The 27,650-nt window shown below is 48.2% G+C and overlaps 1 protein-coding gene across 1 annotated transcript; it reads left to right on the top strand.

Annotated features, from left to right (window-relative positions):
* The first annotated feature begins 1,337 nt into the window (after window positions 1-1,337).
* On the top strand, window positions 1,338-27,650 carry ATP6V0A4 (ATPase H+ transporting V0 subunit a4). The gene is made up of 21 exons (XM_042795324.1): window positions 1,338-1,420; window positions 3,334-3,525; window positions 4,029-4,107; window positions 4,718-4,812; window positions 5,856-5,981; window positions 6,379-6,473; window positions 7,545-7,671; window positions 8,242-8,324; window positions 12,575-12,668; window positions 13,381-13,593; window positions 14,025-14,175; window positions 14,953-15,092; window positions 15,402-15,559; window positions 16,041-16,134; window positions 17,925-18,043; window positions 19,005-19,221; window positions 20,844-20,951; window positions 22,806-22,940; window positions 23,911-24,028; window positions 25,986-26,157; window positions 27,220-27,650. The coding sequence occupies exons 2-21, from the start codon at window positions 3,409-3,411 to the stop codon at window positions 27,311-27,313; spliced, it is 2,535 nt and encodes an 844-aa protein (XP_042651258.1). The 5' UTR covers window positions 1,338-1,420; window positions 3,334-3,408; the 3' UTR covers window positions 27,314-27,650.

The raw sequence follows: 27,650 nt of genomic DNA, 5'->3' as shown, positions 1-27,650 counted from the left end.
TCCTTCCCTTCCCACGCCAGCTCCTCCACAGCCCCGCACGGTGGACGTGCGGTCAAGGGCAAGGACTTCACTTCTGCCTTACCAAGAGAATTTCCAATTTCCCATCAGAAAGTGCCGACTTTCATCAGCCTGTACTCCCTTTCTTTGGTAGCACGGACGGGGGGAGCAGGGCTGGCCACGGCGGTGCAGCCGAAGCAGGTGGGAGGCCAGGGAGCCCTGCGGCCGGCTCAGCCGGGCAGCGGCTGAACAAAATGAACGTTTTAGGCCTACCCGTCGAAATTACCTTATCATTTTTAATGACTCCTTTTTTGGGTTGCGCAGCTTGGGGCGGCTGGATTTCAGAAAGCGGCGGGAGCCCTCCCGCACTGGCTGACCTCACGAAGCGGGGCCGCTCTTGGTTGCGTTTGAGGGGAAAAACCTCAGTGCTGGGAAGCTCCCTGCTGACTCACCTGCCCGCGTGGTTCCCCCGGACAAGCCCTACCCTTCGGTTTGTTGGCTCAGGGTTGCTGGGTACCTCCGCAAAAAAAAAAAAAAAAACAGGTCTGAGAAAGCATTTCTTTAAGAGGTACTTTACGATTTACATACAGCCATGCATTTTCATCAACTCTTCTTTTGAGGTAAAACTTAACGTGTGGCAGATTTAATGGCGAGGCAGCCAGCTTTATTTTAGAGGATGAAACCCTGCCTCCCCTGAGCATGGTGGGAGCTAAGCCGTCGGTTTTAGTTCTCTCTGGAGCCCTTGCTTTAGTGAGAGAAAGCCTCTAAAGCCACTGTCCCCCCCCCGCCAGCATTTGCTGTTTCAAGGGGTGAGGATCAAGTTCCCTGGCCGGCTGCGCGGCGCTGACGGAGCCCCTGCCCTCCCAGCCCTCTCTTGTCCCTGTAGCTCTGCCCGGCCCCCCGCTGCAGGAAAATCATTCGTCCCCCCCGTCCGTTCGCAGGCTGCCCTCAGCAAGGGAAAACCAGCGCGGGAGTTTCCCACCTCCCCGGCGGCTGACCCTCCATCCCAATGAGTTTGGGTGGGTTTATGGCTCTCCGCGGGCGGCAGGTCCCAAAGGTTCTCGCTCGTTTCTGGGTGGCCGGGGCGGTGTGGGCCGGCGTGCCCCCCACCTGTTATTCGCCTCAACAAGCCGCCCGCTGCCACAAACACGGCTCGCGTTTTGCCGTTGCGACCGAGCCAGAAAGCTCTGGGTCCACACCGCCCGGGGGTGGGAGCTGTCTCACGAGAGGAAGGCTTTCCCTCCTCTGGTCCGGACCAGTTCTGACCTCCAAAGAAAAAGTTTGCTGCGCCCCGTGCGAGGCAGGGCAGTTGCCAAAGCTCGGCCCCGCTGTCGTCGCCCGACGGGACAGCCGGCAGCCGGGGGGAGAGCTCGCCCCTTCCCCGGGGAGACGGGCTGCTGGAAGGGAGCGCGGCACCTGCCAGGTAAAGCCCAGCGACCCTTCTCCAAAGCAGCTCCCAGCACCCCGGTTCACCCCCTCCCAAACCCCCCCCACCCCCCCGTGTTTTATTGTGTTTTAATGCGGCGCGACGCTGCGGGAAAATAGCAATCGGGGGAAGGGGGAGTGCTTCCTCAATTAACCGTTCTTTTGCAAAGCAAAAAAAAAAAAAAATAGAAATGGGGTGGGGGCGGCGAGGGGGTGCTAGGGGCATGGCTGGCAGCATCGCCCGTGGGCAAGGCTCTGGCTCTGCAGGGCTGGACGAAGGGCGAGCACTCTGCCTTCCTCCGAGCGGAGCTGGGAAGGGTTGCCTGGCTGGAAAGGGGTTGCTCATTTTCTTTTTCATTTTTCTCTCATTCCTAATCAGGATGAAAGTGAGCCTTCGGGGCTTTTCGCTGACTGGTTGTTGAGGAAAAGTAAAAGCCTGGGTTTGGATGGTTTGAAGCAGTTTAGCTAAGATATTTCTGATTATTTAATCTGAGTTTTGTTCTTTTAATTAAAAGGTTTTAACATTTTTTTATGGAATTAACTGAAAGTTTAGAAATACAAACAGCTTTAAATTACAGTCTCTTCACACTTTTCAGACTAAGGATGGGACATTTTGATGATCTTTTAAACTTTTTGAAAATCAGAGTAGGGAATTTTTTTACTTTCTTGCATGAGTAGAGGGAGTCTCTTGCAGATTTTATATTTTTTTCCTGTGAAAAATATAGTTTGCTAAAAAAAAACCCAACCAACTTCAAAGATTATATTCTTACTCAACCCACTGGAGCTGGCACATGACATGGGGCTTTTTAACAAGCTATTAGTTATCATATATTATATTTTCAACATCTTAAACCAGTTAGTAAATAGGTACAGAGAGTAAGACAAGGAAAACTCAGAGGACAATTGAGCAAATGCAGACTTGTGTCTGTGGTGCTCCTGTTAAATGAGCCTTTAATATCTTGCAAAGTGCTTCCCATTTAAGAAGTCTTTCATATGTTATAAAGGAAATTATTAGAATCCACATGTTTAAAAGTCTTGCAAGACAAGGTTCGTGGAGAGAGGGAGGGTTAAGGACAATTGACTTCTCATCCCTGCCAACAAGTAGAAGTGAGGTTCTAAAGAGATTTTGTTTTGCTATTTATAAAATGTGGGCTGGATACAAAATTAAATGCATGCAGGAAGTGTGTCTACTTGCATGTTTTTCTCTGAGAAAGAAAAATTACTGTGTTTGTGCATGCCAATCAGTTAATTTTGTGCACTAACAACTAAAGGCAATTTGTATGTTCAGGTTACTCAAAGTAAATAATAAGCAGCATATAGACAAAAGGGACTTCTGTGAAATGCGTGATATTTCACGTATCTCATTTTGAAAAGAGTCCTTTATGGGGAGAAAATGCTTTTTTAAATCCTCAGGTTTGTTATAATTTAAATAAAATATTCTCATCTTCTCCCTATCCCCAGAAAACATGCAGCAGATGTGTTTGCAATGTTGTGCTCACACTACCGATGAAAAGTGATAAAAACCAGCCAGGTCTCTTTCACCCGTCTAATTACAAGGGGAAATTAATGATTTTTCTTCTCTGTGGTGTGGAAGACAAAGAGAAATTGAGTCCTTTGCAACCTCAGCATCCAAAATCCAAAGAAAGGCCTGAGCACAGTGGTCTGAAGTGTCTTTGGTCCAGCAGAGGACAGGGCAGGTATTTGCTCATCGCCTGCCCTAGGGGAGCAGTGGCTCCCCTCTCCCCCCCGTGTCACACACACCCCGTAGCATCTATCACTGCTCGGGTGGGATGACGCCTTGTGGGGGTTCAAGGAGGCTTTTAAGGGGTGAAGAAACCCTTCAAAGGACGTGGCGGGCAGCCCTGGGTTAGCTTCCAGCACTCTGACTCAGTGATCCCAACGTTCCTGCAGCGCTTGGCACCTCCCTGGGCGAGGAAGAGTGTGGAAGGCCCCCGCGGACGCCCAGGTCGGAGGAAGGCAGGCGAGATGGCCTCGGTCTTCCGGAGCGAGGAGATGAGCCTGATGCAGCTCTTCCTGCAGGTTGAGGCTGCCTACTGCTGCGTGGCTGAGCTGGGGGAGCTGGGTCTGGTCCAGTTCAGAGATGTGAGTAGTGCCCGCTATGCTGAGCTGCGGGAGACGCGCCCCGGGGCGCGCCTTGACCTTCCCTCGGAGCACCCGGGGAAGGGGCACCCACAGGGCGGCCAACGAGCCCATGGCCAGAGCAGGACTTGACGAAGCCGAGCTGAAAGCTGGTCCCCGTGCTGAGACCCGACCCACCCCTGGGTCCCCAGCCAGGACTCTGCACACCCTCTGCACAGCCCTAGGACAGGACGATTCCTTCCACCGCCAGAAAACAGGGGGTCTCTCCACGAGAGCCCAGCCGTGACTCCTGCTGTCACAGCAAGGCTGGGTGGAAACCAGCCTAGTAGAGGGCCACGATGTCCTTGGCCGCGGGGAAACCCACGGTGTTGCCCTGCCATAGCAGCCTGCAAGATGCAGCGGCGTTGGCCGTCCGCACCAAAGTTGTTCGTGCTCTGCTGAGGTTAAAAATAAGCGCGGCGGTGTGCCGCCTCCCGCCCCAGGCTTGTTTTCCCTCCTGCTTTTAGCTAAACGTGAACGTCAACAGCTTCCAGAGAAAGTTTGTGAATGAAGTGAGAAGGTGCGAATCCTTGGAGAGGATCCTGCGTAAGTAAATGCTTGTCAGATGGCTTTCTGCCAGCTGGTGGTGTGGGATTTATTTCTTTGTTAAGTGCTCTCACACTGTGGGCCGGAATTAGTGGCAAAAGGGTGATGTTTTCATCTGAGCCCCTGGAAATGTTTTGCATGCATCAGCTAATTACCACTTCACCCCCATATGGGCAATAAATTGTTGCCCCTGTTTTGGAAATGGTTAACCGAACTGAAAGGAGGTTAATTAGCTTATATAAAATCACAAGATAAAACTGGAGCTGGGCAGGAGGCTAATCCAGATAACCTGGCTCTTACACCAGCTGTTTGCACGTGCTCCCTGTGGCCAAGGGCTTCAGCCTGGGGACAAATCCTTAAAACCCAAGCAGCAGAGCTTGGGGCACCTGCCGTCCCCTGGACGTGTGTCCCGTGGGCTCTGCACTCCCACCACCGCGACACTGGTGCCCACCACAGCCACTGTGACAGCACTTGCAGGTGCTAGAGCAGAGGAGTGAAACCTGAGCTTGCAGGGGTTGGTTTGGGTTTTTTTTTTTTAGCGGCAGCTGGTGACCACGATGATGGAGCAGGGCTGACCCTGCATGGAGACTTCTGTGTCCTTTCTTTGCAGGTTTCCTGGAAAATGAGATGGAAGACAATGTCGAGACAGTCAAACCAGAAAAGTACCCAGAGACGCCCCTGCCTCGGGAAATGATTGATATGGAGGTACAGAATTGGGAGTGGGCCAAGGAGAGAGAGAAGGGGACGTGCGCTGGGATGTCTGTGCGATGTGCTCCATACAGCCCTCCCCTGCAAGGAAGGACCCAGAAGCTGGGGCTGGCACAGCTCTCCCTGCCCGTGGAGGTGCTCCCCGAGTCACTGCCCCAGCACTTGGGTTAAAGCTGGTCTTACGGCAGGTTCCTAAAGGAGCCTAGGCTTTTCACCACCCCCCGTGAACCATCCCTCTGCTCCCACACGCAAACAGAAAGGGCTCACTGTCACAGAATGCCCCCGTCATGCTGTGGGAGAGAATAAGAAGAGTTTTGGTGGTTCACCAGGAGAGCTGATGTTAGAGCCAGCTTCACTGCATAAAAACCCCAGGGCTGTCTGTTCTGGTGGGAGTATGGCTGTGATATGGTAATACTGAGGCCTGACACAAATATCTGTGCCTTGCTTTTGGATGTGCAAGGGGTGCTTTATTCCAGCCCAGATAGATGCTAAGCCTACCGACAGGGTAATTTTAAAATGCTGCACACCTAGGTAACCAGGAAGAAAAATGGTGCTTTCCAAAAGCTTCAGCTTCATGAGCAAGGTGGTTGCCTGGTGTGTTCCTGGACTCACATCCTCACTTATTTTTTTGGCCTATGGCTACTGAACCTAAGCTACAGGCCATGTTGTAGGCTGCTTTTGCAGTCAGTAGGCTGACAGCCAGTCTACCCGGGGCCTGGGATGTCCTGCGGGAAGCACGGAGGGGCCAAGGCAGGATGAGACCCCTCCATCACACACCCACTTACCTGCCTGTGCTTTGGCCGGGCGAGTCAGAACTCTCATGCCAGAAGAGGACGGAGCACCCAGTGGGGCTTGTGACAATGGGAAGATGAGGCATTGGCGTTGATGACTATCTTCCTGCAAACTCGGAGTTCACTGAAGCGTCCGTTGAATGTTTCTGTGTTCCCCCTTTAAAAAACCAGCCGTCTATTGTTTGAGATTTGGTAAAGTGCCACTGGTCTGCTTCAGAGTTTTTCTGGATGTGCTTGGACCCCAAACAGACGGTGCTGGAGAAACTTGAAGCTGAGTTGCTGGAAGCCAACCAGAACCAGCAAACGCTGAAGCAGAACTTCCTTGAACTGACAGAACTAAAACATCTGCTGAAGAAAACCCAGGACTTCTTTGAGGTGAGAAGCCTCTGCTCTTCTGACAGAGGTGTGGAAGGTTCCTAAAAATATTGATATTTTCATTTGATGTGTGTTGCTGGTACTGGCCCAGCAGTATTTACCACAAGTCAGTAAGATGTTTGCAAAAGCACCTCGGTCACTTCGGAGTCTGTTTTGCTCTGAGTCAATGGGGCTCAAGAAGTTGATGCCCAGATCTCTTTGGAAATGGCATGTATGCTTTTCAGTTGCTAAGATATTGTTTACCTTTTTTCTTCTTTTATTTTTTTTTTTTTCCCCTTTGGTCTAAATCTCTTTGGAAAGCTACTTTTGAGGGGGAAAAAAATGTCAGGAGAAAAAGCTGAAAATAGTTTTCAAACTGGCAAATGCTGAATACTTTTTTAACACTAACGTTTTCCAGGCAGAAACTAATCTGCCCGATGATTTCTTCAGTGAAGACACATCTGGACTGCTGGAGCTGAGAAGCACTCCTGCCGCTGCAGCTGCCAAACTGGGGTGTGTATTGGTGATGGCCCCAGCTTGGCCAGGCTTCCCTCCTGCACTGCTGTAGCTGTGGCACTCGTACGCTTCCTTCAGCTACGTAGCAGACGTTGCTCACTGGCCTCTTCAGCATAGCTGTTTAACAGAGACAGAAGAGTGACTGGCCTCTGAAGTTGTCGTCAAAACTATGCTCAGGTTATGGGTCAGTGGGACTAATGGACTTTTACTTCCAGGCCACACCAATTCCAGTGACCCCTTAGTAGGTATTGACTGAAAATTGTTATCTTACAGCATCTCACCTGTGGCTTCTGGACTTGGGCAGCTGGCTGCCATCCCGGTCCTCTGGCATGGGTGTCTAACCACAGCAAAAAGCCATGGAATTTCTTGTCCTGGGCTTTGACTGCAATAGGAAGTGGCACAGAGGGTGAGAGCTGGGGGAGTAGAAACACCACTGTGCGTATTGGTGATGGTAATTCAGCGGACAAAATAGACTCAAACAGCTTTCCCTTGTGTCAGCGTCACCTAGGTGTGGTGAAACTCGTTGACGGTGTTCTTCCAGGCTGGTGTTTTTAGCTGCTCATGCTGGTATTTCTGAAATCCTGTTCAGCTCTTTTCTGGGCAAAGCACATGCCTGCAGAGGGCCTGCCCTGGTGGGTGTATACCAGCGCATCATGCTGCACTTCAAAGGTGCAGTCTGGGGCTGTCTGGGAAAAGGAAAACAGGAGGTAGCAAAGATAAACCACCACTTTAAAATTTCTACAGAGAAACTCTGTCATTCAGGCACTCTCTGTTCATGTGACTCTAAGCATCTCTCCGTTCCCCCATGTCTAGCCAGAATTGTCCCTTCTCCTTTTCCTGTTGATCTGGAGAGGACTTAGAATCTTTTAAAGAAAGAACAACAGAATAAAATCAGTACATTGAGAGAAGAGCCAGGCTTGAGCAAGGAGATCTTTCCTAGAAGTGCCCACAGCAGCAGAAGAGCCCTGGCCATCACGGACTAGAAAACAAGAGATGGTAAAATCATGCGTGTTACAGGTCCTAAGAGACTTAGAATGGGATTGTAACTTACCTTTTCACTCTGCTCAGATTCACAGCAGGGGTAATAAAGAGGGAAAGGATGATAGCCTTTGAGCGTTTACTGTGGCGAGCCTGCAGGGGAAACATCTACCTGAGGTACACCGAGATGGACACCCCCCTGGAAGACCCTGTGACAGTAGGTACCAACCTGGTTTTGCCTCGCGCGGCTCCTCGCGCACGGCATGACCTGGCCATGCTGCAGCCCTGGCTGGGGGCAGCCTGTAGAACAAAAGGCGGGAACATTTGAGGATGGGAGAAGGTTTTTTGTTTTTTTTTTTTGATGTTGCTTTTCCCTTTTGCTGTTATGGAGGTAGCTGCTTCTTCCTTTCTGGCTAAGATGGACGTGAGCCCTCGCAGGGTGGCTGTGTTAGGAGGACCACTGGGGAGGTGGGCTTCGGCTCTCCTCACCCGGGGCTGGCCACGGAGGGTTTGATTCCACTCTGGTGTCTCTGGGGTGAGCCCCATGCCGCGGCAGACCTCCAGTCCCCCTCCTCTCCACTCCACATTGCTCCTTGCCCCGTAGCCCAGAGCTGCTGCCCGTGCCCGGTCCCTGAAGCAACATCTAGGGAAAACACCGCTGCTGGAAAACTGGGGCTGGGGAAGGAGAACAGCTCAGCTGGGAGGCTGCCGAAGAAAAACCCCACCACCTTTTCCACATGAGCTCTTTACTCTGGGTACATTAAATTCTGCTTGGATTGTGTTGCAGAGAGAAGAGGTGAAGAAGAACGTGTTCATTATATTCTATCAAGGAGAGCAGCTGAAACAAAAAATCAAGAAGATTTGTGACGGGTAAGGCAGGCCTGCGGGCAAGCCACAGTGACTCCCACGGAGGTGTTTGCCTGTCAGCCCAGGCTGGCTGAATTTGGAGCTGGAGATTAGATCTCCAGCTCTCCGGCTGTCAGCTCTGCCACCGAGCTCCTTTCCGCTCCTCGGCTCTGTTGCTCCTAACCATGAAAGATATCCATCACCTTGGCACTTGGAAATTGAGGTCCTAAAGTTTCCAAAGTGACTTAAAGATCTTGGGAGCTTCAGTTGCTGGGTTTTTAATTTGGGATGTCTTAAAGGAGAGTGGGTTTTAAGAAATGTTCAGTATCTTTCCCTTGAGAATCAGGAGCCCTCATTTGGGCACTGGGAACATGGTAATCCCCGACCTGCTCTCAAGCCTTCCTGCATTTCATCATAAAAAAGATGATGCTGTAGTTTATTCAACCCTTTCCCAAGGCCTTTGAGCAATTTCTGTGTAATCAGAGACAGGGCCCAGGAGAGAAATGAAAGCTTCATACAACCTGACTTGTTTCCGCCCTGTTAAGCATCTTGAAAAGATAATTCAGGTTGAATATTTTGTTACTCTTTCATAACGCTGATGACCAACGGGCTTTGTTGCGGTGTAAATCAGATTTGAGGAGGGGATCTGTCTGCTGTCACCGAATCCATTTCAGGGGCGAGCCAAGAGCCTGCAGGCTGCAGGAGGTCACAGGGAGGGGGCGAGCAGCCCCTCTTACCCGACACCTGCACTCAGGCCGGGTCTTTCCTTACCTCCTGCCTTTAATCCGAATAAAAGCAGGAAGATCAGTTCATCCAGCTGGGAGAACTGACTGCATTCCCATGAAGCGACAGACCCCTGGGGACTATTAGCAGTTCCTGCATTCGAAGTGGGGGCCCTCCAAGATGCCTCCTGGAGCAAGGGGAGGGCAAGGCTCATGCTGAGCGCGGCTCAACGCTCCCGAGGTGGGCATCTCTCTCTCTAAAGCAGCCGCAGGCGCCCGGACAGCCGGGGCAGACTCCTGGCTCTCCGGCACTGATCGCTGATTCTGAACCTCAGACACGGAGGGAGTTTTGTCATTGCCACTGTGCAGGATCAGTCTGATGCTGCCAGGGGCCTTTCAGCTTTCAGCGAGTCTCAGTCTCTTTCTGGATTTACAATTTCCTGCTCACGTCCCATTTCTTTGCCGGCTTTTCAGATGCTGTTCTGTACCCTTCTCCCCTTCTGCACTCATGGGCACTTGCTGGTGGTGAGCGCTTCCCGTTACATTTGCCCCTGTGCCGAAGGCCTTACAGTTGTCAGGAGTAAATTTAGAGCTGGCTGGGGCTGCCCGCAGAGTGTTGCACATGCTTCATTTTGGAGGATTTTTTTTTTTTTTTTCCCTGCAGCATTTTAAATTCCCTGCAGTCAAAAGCCCAATTTTTATTTCTTTTTTTTTTTTTTCTGGGGTGGGAATAAAAGATCAGCTAATGCGATGCCTGCCAGCATTTGAATTATTGATTGAACCCAGGACCATCCAAAACAGAGGCACGACCTTCCGCAGCGGGGAGCAGCTGGGAGCATAGGGCCAGGCAGCACTGGAAGTGTAAGCAGATCTCTGCAGGGTGGGCCGTGATGTGCAAAGCTGTGAGCTAGTGGCATGGATGTGGTGGTAGGTTCATAGAAAGGAATTTAGACAGGTTTCTCTCAGCCTCTTGTAGCTGAAGGAAAAAATACCTGCCTACGCCAAGTCACAGGGTGCCCTTTGCAGTGCTAGTGCACTGGGTTTTGTTTACTGCCAGCTAATCAGGCTACACTTGAAATCATCCTTTCTGTCTTTTCTTCCTCCCTTTCAAATTTTTTGCTTGTTAATATGCATACGTATACGGATGTCTTGCTGACTGGCAGTTTTTTGAATGTATTAATCCCGTGACTCCCCTTTTGTGCTCTGTGGGCCATCAGCCATCCCTGGTACACAGGCCAAGACGTTTTGGTCTGGTCCATCTTTAAGGCAGGGTTAACTTTACCTAAAGCAGATGGCAGTGTCATCCCAGCCCCAGCAGGACATTTCTGCTTTGCACAAAGTCATCATTCATGACAAGTAAATATCCTGCAAAAATCATGGGACTGGTGTAAGCCAGTTTCCTGCAAGGCAGGCTAAGATTTGTTTGCAGAGCAATGTGCCTCAGGTTACGCTTGTAGTCCCTGCTTGACTCTAATTGGTAACATCAGTCTGCCAATTTCATGAGCATTAAGTCCGTGCACAAATTTATTAGTGAAAGGTGTAGAGGGAGCAGGGAGGAGGAAAATGTAAGAATTTTTCTTTTCCTCCTTTTCTCGCAGCTGCCTCAGTGCTAATGTGAATACTAAACTGGGTTTATCAATGTAAGGATTCCCTGCTGAGTTCTCCTGGAGCTGTCAGAGATGTCTGTGCCATTAGGGCAAGGCTGATACTCAGTATGCAAAATGGCTGTTAAAAGATCAAAGCAACACTGCTGCAATAACGTTATTGGAAACGGGGGAACTGTACAGCATGGAGGAATAAGCTTTCAAGTTTGATTAAAAATCCATATTAGAGATGAACTAAGAGCTGCGAAGAATAAGAAGATGGAAATAATTAGGAAGGGTGAATAACCTTTGGAAACGAATACCAGGTGTTGAGTGAGGAGAGATTCAATTTTGGAAAGGGAAGTTTAGCTTGCGTGCTGTCATTACACACAGCTCCGGGCTGATCTTTAGGAAACTGCAGTGTGTTTTGTTCAATTTGCAACTGTCCTCGCTTGCGTGTGTGCTGGAACTGATTCTGGAGAGCAGGTGATGATATATTCTGTGCTCAGACAAAGCCAGAACATGATGCTTATCTGTACCCAGAGCATGCACACTTTTGCCTCTTAAACGGGGATAGACCCCCATGACCCTGTTACGTCTTCTTTTAATTCACCTCACGTGCAGAAAGGCAGCCCTTCGGCAACGCTAACTCAGTGCAACTCTACTGCAGGATGGTGGAAATGCGTTGCCTTAAGTGGGCAGATCTCCACCCTTGTAAGGAGGAGCGAGCTCTCCCTGCAGACGTGTCGGGGCAATATTAAGGGATCACTTAATATTGGAGTGGCAGGGCTGGCACAAGCACTAATTGCCACTGAACAAACTGAGTAGGAAAAAATGGAAGGATCTCTGCTCTTTTAGTTGCTGCAGCACCTCCGCTCAGTTAAGGCCCGTGGGTGCAGAGCCTTGCAGCAGCCCAGCCGGCGATCCGCCAGGTCCCAGCGGGGTCTCCTTGTGCCTGCCCTTCGCACCGGCTGTGCTCTGGGACTGGTTTTGGAGGCAGGACGGGCAGCTGTACGCTTTTCAGAGACACGGGTGTAACCTCCTGCTTTCTAACCGGCTGCTTCGGGTTCGTGTCGTGGCTTCGGGGCACCGCAGTGTGCCGCGCTGGTGTCAGCACCTGCAGGCTGGCCTGGCTTGCAGCGGCACTGGAGGTGAAGCAGGATGCAACACTTGCACGGGGAGGAGACCTTCGCTCCCACACCAGAAGCCCACGTTAGTCCTTATCACACCACGCTAAACAAGCCAGCCGAATCTCCCAAATACAGCGTCGGGGGGTAAGCGTTTATACTGGTCTGGCCACTGCTAAGCTGACATAACAGATCGCACCCTCGGGCGTTTTAAAAACCTTCCCCCGTCCTCCCCTTGCTCCCCAAGCTGGCTAGCCAAACAGACGGACCAGAAGCCAAGAGCCGGCCATAGAGATGGTCATCCTCTTTTTGTTTTAGCCGGGAAATACAGGCTTTTGGGTTTTTTTTTCCAGGGTTCTTTGACCACACAGCCCGCAGGCGGGAAGGGTGCTTGCTGGTGCCGTCTCCCGGTGACTGCGAGAGGGTAGCACAGGGACACCCACCCTCGGTGCAAGAGGGTCATCTGTTGGCTACTGGGAGTGGGGTGTGTGTGTGTGTTTTGGTGTTTTTTTTGCAGTTCACGCAGCTTGTGGGGCAGAAGGGAGGAGCCTCTACGTTAGCGCTGACCACTGTGCAATACCATGTACCTTGTAGCACCTGAGGCAGGGAGGGGGCTTTTTCAGCTAGGACAGGCAAAGGGATCCTTTTTCTCATGAAGAGATAAATGTACTTTTTTTGGATCTTTCTGGGAGGCCGGGCACAACTTTGTAGTATGTAAGAAGAGTATACTACTGGGTGAGGAATAAAGTCCAGTTTCCCCACCTCTGAGCAGAGAAGACTCCAGAGGAAGAAAAATTCAGTCAAGTAAATGGTGTTTCTCCCTTCTCTCTTGCTGAGGCTAGATTTCGTGCCACAGTCTATCCCTGCCCGGAGTCTGCCACCGAGCGCCGAGAAATGCTTGATGGAGTCAACACAAGGATCGAGGATTTAAACACAGTAAGTGGCAATGGCTTTACTGGGATCTGAACCCTGCAAGTGGGACTTGCCCAGACGTTTGGCCCGATTATAAAACCCTGTGGCCACGGCCAGATCCCAGGCGTGTTTGGGGAGCTGGCTGTGCAGAGCTGGGGGCTGGGGATAAAGTCCCCCACTGGTTGCAGAGGCCGGTGCTCATGCTCTGCTCTGCCCATTTACACCCCCCAGGAGGTACTGGGGGACAGCTTCCCATGCAAAGGGCTCAAAACCCACTTTCTGCTGTTGGCCATAGGTTTAGACCTTATGATATGAGGCTACAGGGTGGAATCCAAGGTCATCAGCAGGCTACGGGTATTGTAACCAAATTGCACATTGTCCAAAATGGTTTCATCTAGCTCTTCCAACACAGTTGCCCTCAGCAGCAATCCAAGTTTTTCAGTCAGAACTGTAGTACAACTATACTAGGCTCAGAGAGGACTCCAAAGATTTCTTTTATATTTAAATTAGGTTTTCTTTACTGAGGAACTATTCGGGCGCTAGCAAGGGAAAGCCAAGACTGCTGTTATAGCAGTACAAGTCACCAATCTCTTTACTCCGACATTTAACCCTGCGCCCAGACCTGCACACACCGCCCCCCAGGACGCTCCCCACATTCATACGATTTGCTCCCTTTCCATGACTCTGTCCCACCCATCCCTTCCTACCTCGAGCGCTGTCTGTGCTGTGCTGGCAGGTGATAACCCAAACCGAGTCCCACCGCCAGCGCCTGCTGCATGAGGCCGCAGCCAACCTGCGGTCCTGGGGGATCAAGGTGAGGAAAACCAAGGCCATCTACCACATCCTGAATTGCTGTAACATCGACGTCACCCAGCAGTGCGTCATTGCAGAGATCTGGTTCCCAGTGGCTGATGCTGGCCGGATAAAAAGAGCTCTCCATCAGGGAATGGTAAGAGACCAACGTTCTGGGTCCGTGAAGCCCAAGCTGCATCGTTTATATGTTGAGATATGTTCAGACTTTTGTCTGCTACTGTAATGCTGGGCTCCCTTTTCTGTTTTAATTAAAGTTGAGGTTGCCACACGATGGCTTGGCCTCAGGGAGTTTTAAGGTCAGCATTAAATCGTTGCATGTTCATCATCCACCCACGAGCCAGCAGTGCTGGCAACTTTCCCTGAACAAATCAATAGCAACTGAACAAATCAATAGCAGAGAAAATGGAAAAATCTGGATATTAGAAGAAAGGTTGAGATATAACACTCTTGAGCCCAGCTTTCACGTTACCACCCGTGCATGTCTGGACACAGACCGTAGTGCTGTGGGATCAATTTTTCCCTGCTAGCCACCCTGACTGTGTCTGTCCTTGTCTCTGGGATTTGCAGGAGCGCAGTGGCTCTACTATCACCCCGATCCTTACCGCCGTACACACCAGGATGGCACCACCCACCTTCAACAGGACCAACAAGTTCACAGCTGGATTTCAGAACATCGTGGATGCGTATGGTGTGGGCAACTACAGGGAGATGAACCCGGGTGAGAGATGCTCAGGTCCCTGCACCTGGCTTGGTAGAGCCAAAGTAAAGCCTTTGAGCTCCATCGCTATCCCAAAATGTGCATTCATTCCTGACTGAGAAATCTGAACCATATTTTCTGCTTGTAAAAACTGATAGCTTAGTGCATAGGCATGGGTTTTTTCAGGCAAAGAATTTGGTTGTTGGTCTTCAGTGGTTGATTGTAACGGGAATAATGAACTACACAAATATGGGATGAGGAACTAATGGTGAGGTAGCAGCTCTGAGGGAAAGGCCTAAGATCCCAAGGCAAATATAAGTTGAGCTCATCGTGCTGAGACAAAAAAAGGTCAAAAGGACCTGAGAAAAGTGTGAAACAATGGTAGAGAATCTCAGAGACCGCTGATAATGAACAGAAACCTACAAATGGGGGGCCACGGGAGAGGATCAGATGAACTCAGACTGTTGAAGGTGAGAAGGCTGAGAAACATGATGATAAGCTTCAAGTACGTTAGCCTGTTGCAAAAGAGAATGAAGTTGTCTCTGCATGGTGTTTATTATGGTGAGACAACAAATGAAGGCTAAAATTGCAAGGAAGATGCAGGTCATAAAACTGGACAATCTTTCTGATGATAAAGCTAGTTCTGCGCTAGAGCTGACTGCCTGGTGAGTGGGAGAGGGATTGAGGAGGCCTTTTAGGGCAGCAGCTGTGAGGAATGGGCTGCTGGGGCCGGTTGCTTCTCTGCTGAGGCCTTTTTGTTTAGGAGGAGCTGAGCTTCTCGTCCTTTACTTCCTGCAGCTCCATACACTATCATTACCTTCCCCTTCTTGTTCGCGGTGATGTTTGGGGATTGTGGCCATGGTGCTGTCATGCTGGGCTTTGCACTCTGGATGGTCATTAACGAGAAGAGCCTTCTGGCCCAGAAAAGCACTAATGAGGTGAGTACCAGGGAAGTGGTGCACCCTACGGGCATAGGCAAAGGCTCATCGTTCCCATTTGATAACGGGGGCATCCAGTCTCCCAAAGGCTGAGTGTAGATCCTTCGAAGATGCCCGTAAGGCAGAGACTTGGCAAGTAATTCTGCCTCCTTCTACACAGAGACCTGGACAGGCCCCAGGGACCCAGAGTTTCCTATGAATAATTGTATATACGTAGATTAGTACAGTCATGTCTCCTGTTGGCCGAGGGCCACTGTTTGATGGGACTGCAAGTACTTTGGTCACTGGCACTGCTTTCTCCCACCGCAGATCTGGAATACCTTTTTCAGTGGGCGCTACCTGATCCTGCTCATGGGCATATTCTCTATGTACACTGGCTTCATCTACAATGACTGCTTCTCCAAATCGTTCAACATCTTTGGCTCTTCCTGGCATATCATCCCCATGTTCAAAAATAACACTTGGAAGTAAGTGGCGAAATGTGGGAAACAAGTGAAATGGAACACGTAGGCTTTGGAAGAAAGACACAGTGACTGCCTGTGTGGGGAAGCGAAGAACTCCCTGCTGTGGATGCAATCATGAATGAATCAGAGGTTTTGTCTGACACACACAGACGAACTCACTATTGAAATGGAAATGTAGAGTCTCCGGGAACACGCCTGTTTGTTCAGGCACTGATGTGCATAAAAATCTGCAGGTGTCCAGGACTGATGCGTAGAGGATTATCAGTGTGATGGAGACTGTCATTGTGTAGGACCCGTTTACACACACACACACACACACACACACACACACACACACACACACACTCCCAGGATAACAGTTTGCAGAAAGGCTGGGTTTGGTGACAGATAGCATGTGGTAGTCCTCAGCACATCTCACATAAATGTACCATAGGCTTACACGGTGAGATTAAGCTGAAAAGGCCATTTCACTTTTCTCTTGTAGTAAGGATATGCTTCTGGACAATACGGTGCTGCAGCTGGATCCAGCAGTCCCAGGAGTCTACTCTGGAAATCCATATCCATTTGGAATAGATCCGGTAATTAAATTAAATTGCTCTAAGATAATTTGTTTTTCAATACTCTTTCTACATATCAGGGAGATCACTAACTCCTTCCTCTCTCTCATGAAGCTGTGCTCTTCACTTCTTGCTCTTTGCCTGTCCTTTACGTAGTCGTTGTGATGTTTTTCTTTAGCAATCAAGGATATAGATTGCTGACAGTTTTGCACAGGCAGCAGCAAAATGGTAAGCAGGAAGGAACTTTGATTTCACTGTAGAGCGGTCTTGTGCTGCAGTCTCTGCTCTGTCCCCAGGCTGCTGGACTCAGTTTCCTTACTTGAGTACTTAACACATTCCAGAGCCACATCACAAGTTTGAGGGCAAAATCCTGATTTCTGTGCGGTGTATTTATCGCATGAAGTGTGAAGTAAGTGCCAGTATTAGTTAATGGATCCACATTTTCTTCTCTGTGTCCCATTTCCCTACTCTTGCCGTTCTTTCTTTATCACATATTCAAATGCCGTTGTTAACGCCAAACATTCATGTTTCAATCTTCACATCAGTCAATTAACTTCTGTTCTGCTGGATGCGCTCTCATTTTAGTTGGTCACACAAAGAAACACTGTCTTCCCTTGGTTTGCAGACATTGACCTTGTAGCAAGTTTTTCACAAAGCCAGCTCTAAAGCTCTGCCCAGGCAGTTCCAGTTTAGGAAGTCACAACAGAGGAAGCTGAGTTTTTCTGTATGTTGTCCCGAAATATCCATAATTTAGGTTAACCTAGGCTAGCTCCCCTTCCACCCTGGCTGCTGCCTGCTCGAGAGGCTGGGTCCCGTGTCTGGGAGGGAGGAACAAGTGCCGACAGGGAAGGGCTGGACTGGAAAGCACCACCCCTGTGTGGCCCTCTCCGTGGAAGTCATCCATGTCATCTGCCCAGAAGGATGGATGCTTCTTTGCATTTTGCAAGTCCTGGCAGGATGGCTGAGGCGTATCTTGGAAAGGGAAGAGTCACCCTGAGCTGAGGAAGCTAGGCAGTCTCTTCCATAGCCATCGAAGAGGCAAAGCATGTCGGACAAAGTCACATGAGCTAATGTTTTGCCTTCCAAATAATCCTCTTTTCCTTCCTTTCTGTGCAGGTACTATACTTAATATCTGAAAAGAGGTATCTGCTTACCATCATTGGGGTCAGAAGACTTTGGGGTCTAGGAAGTTTTAGAAGAAAGGAGAAGGGACTCCAGAGCTCTGTAGCATAAAAAAGGCAGGACTGAGAAGAGGCATATGGTTACTGTCCTGACACAGCTGAGAAGCTACTGCAGAAAGGCAGGAGATAATCTGATCTCCATGGCCAAAGAGCTGGAACGAGCTGGCTTTTTTGTTCAAACAAAAAGTTTGAACATGCTCTGCCCTCGGTACCTCTCTGGTGAAGGTAGAACAAATTTCCGTAACAGCAAGAGGAACTTTCTCATGTTTTTCCACCTCTGCTAAAGGAGATGACTTGCCTTAGGGGCAAGGAATGACGCTGAAAAGATCCAGGTTCTGCTCCCAGCCTTTGAATCAGTTTCTGGAGGACTGAAGCAAAGTCACTGAATCATTTTGAATCCCTGTTACTCCCTCTGTTAAATGAGGATAATACGTTATACCTTTTAGATGAGAAGCTTGCCAGAGTGGAAAGTGTTATAAGGAACATCTAGATTTCTGTCACTTGTTGTCTTCTTAACACAGCTGGTAGGAGTAAATTGTTGGTGTCGAAGAGACAACTTCCACAAATCTGTTATTGATCAAACACCTGAAAATCTTGTTCTTCTGTCTCTCTCTGCTCCTTTCCCCAAAGATCTGGAATGTTGCATCGAATAAACTGACTTTCCTGAACTCCTACAAAATGAAGATGTCGGTCGTCATAGGGATTGTGCACATGATTTTTGGGGTGATACTCAGTCTCTTCAACCACATGTAAGTTTGTCCCACCCAGCCCGTTTCTGCCGCACACAAGTCCTCATCACTGAATTAGTGTTCTTCATTCAGAGAAAGCTCGTATCTCAAATCAGTGACTTGAATTTTGCCCTTTCCCTAGGGAGAGTAGAAATGCCCCGTACACTGACAGATTCGCACCAGTGTTGTTACAGAGTGCTGAGTCCAAAGGCCGGAACGATGGCCATCACATTGCAGATATTCTCTTGGATAAACTCTCTTTTTCACATTCTTGATTCTTCAGAAATGCTGAAGTATACTAAATTAAAAATATATATCACTTTCCACTATTGATAACTTTTGTCTTGAAAGACAAGCTCTTTTGGTCTAATACAAAACACACAGAAATCTTTCGCAGTGTCCGTGCATCCATTCCACCTGAATTAGTGGGCTTTTGGTCAGGATCTGTGGGTGTGTATGTCTATACCTCTGCCTCTGTGTTTTGCAACAAAAAATAAGAAATAGCGTGAGAGTGAAGAGGCTGAAACTACTGTCTTGAGAGGCTCTCCAAAGCTGGAAGGTGTGTCGTGACCTTCAAGGGCGAAAAGTGTTTGCAGATGGCAGAGAGGAGGACTGCACCTACAGAACTGATTTTACACCTGGCTCTCACCTTCCTCAGTGTAGAATGCTTAACTTCGTAAATTAGCCTTTTTTTTTTTGAAAATTGGCTTTCATTTCAATGTAGTAATCTTTTGAGCTGCTGAGATACTGGTGGGTCAAGTACAAAAACCTGAAGAGAATCAGGATGACAAAGCTTTTACATTTAAATTACTTTCATTGATACAGAGTGCAATTATAGACTTCTTTCTTGGCTAGTGATAGTTGTATGTTTCTTATGTTATTTTCCAAAGACTAAGTAGTGTACAGTACTGCCATACTTGGATGCAACTTTGTATTAATACCTATTGTATTAATTGTAGTTATCTTTCCTGATTCTTTCCAGCTACTTCAAGAAATACATAAACATTATCCTTCAGTTCATTCCAGAGATGATTTTTATTGTCTCTCTTTTTGGCTACCTGGTCTTCATGATTATTTTCAAATGGTGCCATTTTGATGTCCACTCATCCCAGAGTGCACCAAGCATCCTCATCCACTTCATCAATATGTTTCTCTTCAATTACGGCGATGCTTCAAATGCTCCATTATATCTGCACCAGGTATGGCTCAAGCAGCTTGGACGCGCTGTAGCTGGGTTTTGATTTGCAGTGGAGGTTGTGGAGAGTGGGCATAAGGATGGGGAAGTGGCTCGGAAACTCAGTCACAATTGCCAGTCACATAAGCGAAGTTTGTTCTTCTGGTATCCGCGCTGGCCTGGCAGACAGGTAGGACAGAGAAGCTATCAACCACTGGTGCAGAGGAAACCTCATTCTTAGTGTCATCCTTGCAAGAATGATGATGCAAGTTAAGATGCTTTTGGAGAAAAAAAGGAAAGCAGGGTGATTGGAGATGCAGAGCTGGGTATTGCAGATGTGCTACCCTGAGGTCTGGGCACGATGCTAGAGACGAAGCAAGACTCCCCTTTTCTTGATAATTTCTTATTTCTTCTTTGTAAAACTTCAAAACTTTATATTTTCAGCTAAAAAAATAGAAGTATCTAGGGGATTTTCTGGCAGCTTTTTGTCAGAAGTATCTCCTTTGGGGAGTTCACTTTAAAAAACACCAAAAGCAAAAAAAATATCCCCTACAAGAAAACTTCTTTTAAAGTAATCTCTATTAATTTGCTCAGAACATGGGGGTTTTTTTTTGTTTTTTTTTTTTTTTTCCTTGCTTGATTTTACATCAGCAGCATCAGTGAAGAATCTGCAGCCAAATGCTGGCTCCAGCCACATGTGTGCATCTGTATCTATACAGCTGTATGCTCTGGCACTTCTACATGAGCTCAGTTGGAGGGCTGTTGGTGAGTCAGAGTTAGCAGAGACCCCTGATCAGTTCCAAGTAACTGCATTAAGGTTGCAGGGGAGTTTGGGAAAAGACAATTTTCCCAGCCTTCAAAAAGTCTTTAGACAATATTTTGCTTTGTAAGCCTTTCCAAGATGGTAATTTTTTTCTCATATTCCTATCCTACTGCACCAGTAACTGTCTCTGCCATCCACCTGGGTAGCCTGAGTGCAAAGATTGTATGAGACCAGCCATAAGGTGATCAGAGATCTGAGACAGCTTTAAAAAAATGGAAAAAGTAGTTTGGGGTTTTCTTTGAATTTTTTTTTTTTTTTTTTAAGTTTTATTTTGTATTTCTGAAAATGCAAATAGTTCTGGTAGGACAGCCATATGGGTGGCTTACTGCAACAAGAGTACCTGGTATTGTGGGGTTAATGTGTTATCAAACCTAAGCTATGGGATTCAGTCCCCTTCCGGAATCGTAAGTGCTGAGCAAATCCTGGATTCCCTGCTTTCCAGGGAAGACCTGAACGACTTGGCTCTTACTGCAGCATTTCTACGTTGATCAAGGCGAGGCAGACTGGCTCACCCAGCAGTTAGGACATTCACCCCGGGACGCTGGAGAGCCAGGTTCCAGTCAGTAACACTGGGCTTTGGCAAATTAACCCTTTCCAACAGGAAAGCCATTCATCTCCAACCATCTCTAGCTGGCAGTGTTCTCTGGAGCACTGAAGCAGTACACATCTATTTTCATGTCCTTACAAGCAGAGGAGGCTCAACCGATACAGGGACTACATCTATTGTATTAAAAAAATGCCATTTTATAGAAGCATACTAACCATAAATGTAGTTGGCTGAAGGAAGTAAAGTAATTTTTTGCTCTTCTTCTTTTGTCTTTTAGAAAGAAGTGCAGAGTTTCTTGGTCATATTTGCTCTGATCGCTGTTCCCTGGATGCTCCTGATTAAACCTTTCATTCTCCGAGCCAACCACCAGAAAGCGCAGCGCATGGTAAGGGATGTGGATCAGGCAAGGGGGGCTCAGTACAGCAAAGGGAAAGCTGAGGAGACAGATCGCAGAAACTGTTTGCAGTGATCTAATTCTGCTTTTCTCTGATCTCAGAATTTCTTCGGTGATTTCAAACTGTGCTTTAGAGCACGCGCGCCGGGAGCATGCGTATGGCCGTTTGGCTGAGCCATAAAAATGGGAAGCAGAAGCTTTGCTCACAAGGCCATACCCTCTTTGTTGGGAGAGGAGTTAAGCTGACACTTAACTTCAAGTGTCGTATACAGAACCAGAGAGGGTTTAGGAAGACTGAAGTGATGGTAAAGCCAAGCCAAGGCAAGGCACAGACTTCAGTTGCCAGTCCACAGTCACTAGCCGCTGGTTGGCTGCTCTGTAGGAACAGGGCATCTGCAGTCCTCCTGGCCTTGGAGACACCAACACTGCTTGGAGGAGAGGCTTGATTTAAAAGCTGTTGCCTGCTTTCTAGCGGTGCTTTCTTCCCTAAGTGATTGCTGTTACATTAACGGAGCCCTCATTCCCATGGGCTCTGTGGTTTGCCCAGCTCTTCAGCATGTAACTGCGGCAGCTGCAGTTTCCCAATTGTTCATTAATTCTCTCCTTTATTACACTAACAGGACTTTACTTGTCTGTCAGGATTTACTTCTCTCTGTAGTCAGAGTTAGTGCCTGGAGTACCTTTTATAGGGCACAGATGTTTCCACTTGAAGAAAGAGATGCTGGTTGTGCTGTGTGACCTTTTCCAACCCAGCCACTTCTGACCTATAACTGAAAGCCACTTCCCTGGGAGACCTTTGCAGCCCTGCCTCTACACTGTAATTTCTTATTTTGTCATTCTTCTGGGATTTGGATGAAAGCTTGACATGGCTGACTCCATCTCCTGCTTTTATGCTAGTAACATCTGACAGATTTCCCCCATCTCCTATTATGCCCCTGTGTTTCTGTTCCTAATTTCATATGTTAGCCGCCTGGTCACATCTTACATTTATCCAGATTTATATGTTTGCAACAAAGCCTGTTCTCTATGCTGACATTCAGGTAAAGCAAAGATAAAGTGGGTGTGACAATGATTACTGCTGCAGTAGGAAACAATATGTTATCATGAGACCCTGGCCATGAAACCCTGCTGGAACCTATAAAGAGTGACAGGACAAAACCTGACAGAGGCTGTGAGGTCCGTATTTGGTTAGGCTGTATAATAGGACTGTTACAGGCATATAATATAGGACTATTCTTATGCCTGTCATTTCTGGAGTGAGGCTCAGATCACATTGTTCAGGCCTCTAGAAAAGCTCTGTAAAGAATGATCATGGAGAGAAGAAGGGTTGTCATGAGGTTTTTGTCAATTTAAAATGAATCAAGAGATCTAAATCGTATTTCTGTCCGTGTACAAGAACTGTGTGACCTTCATCAAGTCACTTGATCCTTTCAGGCTCCATTTCCCTTTCACTTGATGCTAATTCCTTTGATTTGCACCCACCTAATTGAGATCATCAGCTTTAACGTGCCTCAGTTTTCTCATTTGCCAAAAGTGATGGATCTTCTCATGGTGGGCATAAAGGGTGCATTGTGAGACTAGAAATTAGCTCCAAATTATCTGGAATCACTGGAAAATGCTCTAGGGTGGAAAATATTTAAGTATGATTAGCCATCTGGCAGGAGTACTTAGCTTCCATGGTCCATGATGAATGACTATTGTTGAAACTGTCCTCATGTTCACGATACAGTCTTTCATATGTTACCCATCATGAGGTTATTGATAGAGTTCTGTGCTGTGGTCTGCTACGTTTTGGTATCAACCTGTAGCATGACACAAAAGACATATTACATTCGTTTCTGAAAGATTCGGTCTGAAGCCATCTCAGGAAATTCTGGAGAGGAAAATGAGGTAGACGTCCCAGAGACCAATCACTCCAAGCAAGCTTCCCAGGGAGACCACAGTGGTGGCCATGGAGGACATGAGGATGATAATGAAGAGGTAAGAAAATGTGGGCAGAAAATTATTCAGACAGACCGAAAAGTAGAAAACACAAAGTCAAGCAGAAAGCTTTTGCAGAGTCGCCTGCCCTTCTTTTTAACAAGATACCAAGACACACTGTTGCAACAGTTTGTGTTTCCAAAGAGTAACCTCTGATTTTTCACAGAATGATTTCCTCAAAATGCTTTCTTTACTTTTGCCTGGTGAGGGCAGACATTCTTAGAAACCTCAAGCTTTTGCAAACCTCAAGCTTTTATTTCCCTGGAGAGGGTTGTTGCACTTCCACATTGCACCCAGAGAAGTTCAAGCCTTCCCCAAGATACAGTGAGTTTTCATTTCTTTAAATTGCAAAGGAGCATCGAAAATCTGGCAGCCTGCAGTGTTGGCTAGGGAGAGAAGTCTTCCTTTGGCAGATACTGTCAAGGGCAGTGCAGTTCTGCAGTATGCAGCAACACAGTTAAAAAGGTGACAAAATTGTTTGTAGCAGTTGGGAGTACCAACAATATTGGGTGTGGATATGGCTGACCGTTCCCTGTCACGGGGAATCTTTGCCGTCTTAGAAGGTATGCTTATTCAGTGATACCACCCAAAACGCCTATGCCAATAGGCAGATAGTCTGAAACCCCTTGTTTGACATAAGAATTTCTGTCTCTACAAGAAATCACAAAGATTAGTGGCAGTTGTATTGCCATCTTACTCCAGATTTGAAATTGTAAGAGTGGAATGTGAGCTGGTTCCTGGACATTTGTTTTCACTGGAATTTTATTTCTTGGGGGAGAATGTATGGGAAGATCATAGAAAACTGACAATTTTCAAACAGTCTTTTTACCTGGGAACTATCTGTGTGTTGCTCAGAGCATATCAAGGAAAAGGGAGGAGTATGAAGAGCCTTTGGTGGAGCGTTGCTCTGTTAACCAGGAAGCCCCGAACTAAGAACTAATGAAATGCATTCGGTTTTATGTTGTTCCAGTTCAATTTTGGAGACACATTTGTCCACCAAGCCATCCATACCATTGAATACTGCCTTGGGTGCATCTCCAACACAGCGTCCTACTTGCGGCTCTGGGCACTGAGCTTAGCCCATGCACGTGAGTGACTGGTTACCTGGTAGTTACTTCACCAGCCACTCCATGCTGATCGCTGCTTCTGCTGGTGTTTGATCAGTGCTCCGAATTTCTCCATGGAATCAAAGCTCTCCTTGAGGACGTTTATGCCTCAGAACGTTTTGCTTCAGGTCAGACCAATCCAAGCGTTTCGTGGTGGCCATCTCAGTTTTCAGTTGTGATCCCTGGCAGCTATATATAAGACTGCTCCTGACTGCATTTACTGGCTGGGGCCCCTGTCCCATGCTGCTCCGTAGCCCCCCTTCTGGAACAGTCCTCAGGGTGTGTGGCATGGCAGGAGGTGCACTCCAAATGGGTAGTCCAGCCCGTAGAGCTAAAAGCAGTATGGGAACCATAGCTTCATTTCTCAAGAGACACTTGCTATAGCCTTAGGGTATGCAGATGAACGTCAAAATGACTTGCAACAGTTACTTTGATTTGGTTCAACAGACTAGAAAGAAAAGTTTTGGTTCAAGAACTCCTGGAATTTGTCGTTTTCACTGGGATTTTTCCCAACAACATTTAGTGAGAAACATTTCCGTGAGAAATGTACAGCATTTCAATGTCTTTTGTCTTGATTTAAGATAAAAACAAATGCTCAAATACTAGGAATTGCCTCAGGCTGGAACTTCAGCTTTTCAACGACTCTAATTTTTCTGAAGTGTTTTTTATTAATATTGCTGTACTGCCTCTGGCTAGGAGTTGTGCCTTCCCTAAAGAATTTGGCACACAAGAAAGGAAAACAAAAGTGGGGTATGCCATGGATTGACAGGGGTGAGCTGTACTTCTTGGCACAGAAATGAGCTTAGTAGGAGATGAGTGGAAGCTAATACACATTAGCTTTACATGGAGGACAGTTATCTAAATAAAATAAAATAAACCAGCTGAAAAGCTTAGCTAAAAGCAGTCCTATGTGTTATGTTAGAATTCTGCCTGGAAAACCACCATACTCCTTTGCAGCCTTACAAACTGGCACTGACAGGAGCATTTTTCCAGACAGCAGCGGTTGCAAGGGATCCCTTGCACCTGTTGTCACCTAAAGTAGCAGGTCACTGAATCCGAATACGGCTTAAGGACCAATGGCTGGCAAAATGGAAGGCTGAACTGGTGGCTAGAGCATCTGGATGGAGAAGAGCTGGCCTAAATCGTTGCTTTGCCTGCATCACAAGAGGAAAATTGATCAGTCCTGAGTGTATTCTGTGTGACTGGGGTAGTTAAGTTCAGAATATGTTATTGAGCTGACAGGACTTGTCAGATATACCAGTTTGCGTATGGTGATACAAACCAGTGCAAGGAAAAAAAAAAATCTTTTATAGCATGCAAGCAACTGAAACACTACAACAGCTGGCCTTGGGTGGAACCAACCAGTTGCTCTCTTTTTTCCCACCACAGCTTCTCCATGACACCCTAAGAGAAGTGGTTTGGAGAACAAAGGTGAATTACAGATCTCCTGTGGGTCTTAGCTAGAATCAATAAATACAATTTGTAACCTAATCTACACGTGCATCAACTATGTCAATCAGTCGTGGTCACTGGGATTTAGCAGCAGGCAGTCCTAGAAGACTCCACACACTGTCTATCTGCCACGTTAAAGAGGTGCAAATCAAACTGGTAACCATATCATGCCAGAGTAACAGCAGTCTTGGGGGTGTGCTTCCATGGACTTGTGATGCAAAGTCAAGCCAAAATAGCACCATGCCACTTCTAACACAGTGAAGAGGAGCAATGGAAAACCATCTGCATCCACTTTCCTTCCCCAGCCATCATGAAGAGGCAGGATGGCCATATATGATTAGTGTCATGTACATTTTACTGCCATGTACATTTTATCCTAGGCCAACTCCACTAACTGGGAAAAGTGGCTGGGTGAGCTGCCAGACTGCGCACTGTGTCTGTCCACAGCTGTTGCTCAGCACTCCTTCTCCTTTATTTCCTTTTGCAGAACTGTCAGAGGTCCTTTGGACCATGGTGATGCACAACGGGTTCAACAACAGCGGCTGGGCGGGCCTCATTGTCATCTTCATCATCTTCGCAGCATTTGCAGTGCTGACAGTAGCCATCCTGCTTGTCATGGAGGGACTCTCAGCCTTTCTGCATGCCTTGCGTCTGCACTGGTAGGTGGTGTGGCCTTCTGGAGCTTTTCCTGGAGCAGTGTTTGAGAGGGCTCGGGCTGTGGAAACAGGTGGCCAGTGTTAGACATGTTGCACCGGGACCTATGCGTTAGGGCATCAGTCCCCCTTGAAGCGAGGGAGACTCCTCCAAAGGGAGGTCAGAGCTCCCTGCTCCGTCTCTGAACTGTTCCCTGGAGCAACCAGCCTGTCCTCCTGAGCCTTTGGTGGCTGTGGGCCCGTCTGGCACATGGCAACCTGCCGTTCTGCCCTGGTAACCACGCAGAGACACCGAGGCCACCTTGACCTGCAGGAAGGCACCACAGCCACACTGCAGACAGTGTATCCCACACAGGATTGCCATCAGAAAGACAGCTGACAGCTACCTACGGAAGCAAGAGTTCAGCCAGGGCTCCAAAACCTGCTGAAAACCTGGGTCAGCACATTAGCCCAGGTTGAGCTCCAGGCTGTTTTGGCTTTGTGGCAAACCAGTTTCAAGCTGGCTCATGTCTGCCTTAACTAGACATCAGTCCAGGCAGGGACAGCGGTGCGGACACACCGTCGGGCTGGTGTATAAATCAAGGCCAAGGTAACAAATCAACCCTTACCACCACCATAACTTGGCAACCTGCCTGAGCGCACAAGGTGTGGCCTTTTTCACCACGTAACACGCCACCGCAAAGCAGTAACTCTGCCAGGGCAAACCGTGATGCAGTTTGCTTGTCACGGTGCAGGGAGGGGGAACTGTCTGTCTCCCACCGGCGTGCAACCGGCGCTCAGCTCTCGGAGCTGCTAGAAGCAGTTCAGCGGGCAGGCAAGGTCCTGCAGGCTGACCTCGTGAGGACCATTTCCAGGCAGTCTGATGGAAAGTCAAAGCTGATGTGTGCTGGGTAGCTACCTGGGCTGCCTGTGTCTCACTGCTGGCTCTGAAGGGAGCCTACGTTCCCGGCTCAGAGGCCACCATCTCTCAAGGCCTCCCTTTTCCTGTGGGTACCACGCCTCGGCCTCTTGGCTGGCCCTAGGTCCTGCTTGCAGGCAGCACTGACACCCCTCTCTGCTCCTCCCCAGGGTGGAGTTCCAGAACAAGTTCTACGTGGGAGCTGGGTACAAATTTTCTCCCTTCTCCTTCAAGCACATCATCGATGGCACTGCAGAAGAGTGAAGCCAGTGCGTTGCCTTTTCGCTCCTCTGACCAGGCTCTCTTTTCTTGTGGCCGCTCACCCACAGAGTAAGGTTTATGGCATGGAACAGAGTGGGATGTGGCCCTTGAAAGAAGAGCAGTTGTAGATGGAAATGACCTAGCTGCCTTCACGTAGACTGTTGTATCAACTGGGAACTCGACTGCGCTGACTGCTCTGGCTGAGTTGACCCTTGGCTGAGTATCTTCACTGATGTCTTTGCCAAATACCTGGTCCTCAGCATTGATCGGGCCAGCTGCCCACTGCTTGATTGAAAAGAGGAGATGCAGCTTTTGAATTAAATTGGTTATTAATAATCAA

The sequence above is a fragment of the Tyto alba genome, unplaced genomic scaffold, assembly GCF_018691265.1.
Source record: "Tyto alba isolate M040663 unplaced genomic scaffold, T.alba_DEE_v4.0 Super-Scaffold_21, whole genome shotgun sequence".
In the NCBI taxonomy this organism is placed as follows: domain Eukaryota; kingdom Metazoa; phylum Chordata; class Aves; order Strigiformes; family Tytonidae; genus Tyto; species Tyto alba.
The sequence above is the reverse complement of the archived record's forward strand: the minus strand, read 5'-3'. Positions and strand labels throughout refer to the sequence as shown.

Coding starts and splice junctions, on each gene's coding strand:
- ATP6V0A4 (XM_042795324.1), top strand. CDS start 3,409: ATGGCCTCGGTCTTCCGGAGCGAGGAGATGAGCCTGATGCAGCTCTTC. Junction 3,526..4,028: donor GTCTGGTCCAGTTCAGAGAT/GTGAGTAGTGCC, acceptor TCCTGCTTTTAG/CTAAACGTGAACGTCAACAG. Junction 13,594..14,024: donor GAGCTCTCCATCAGGGAATG/GTAAGAGACCAA, acceptor TGGGATTTGCAG/GAGCGCAGTGGCTCTACTAT.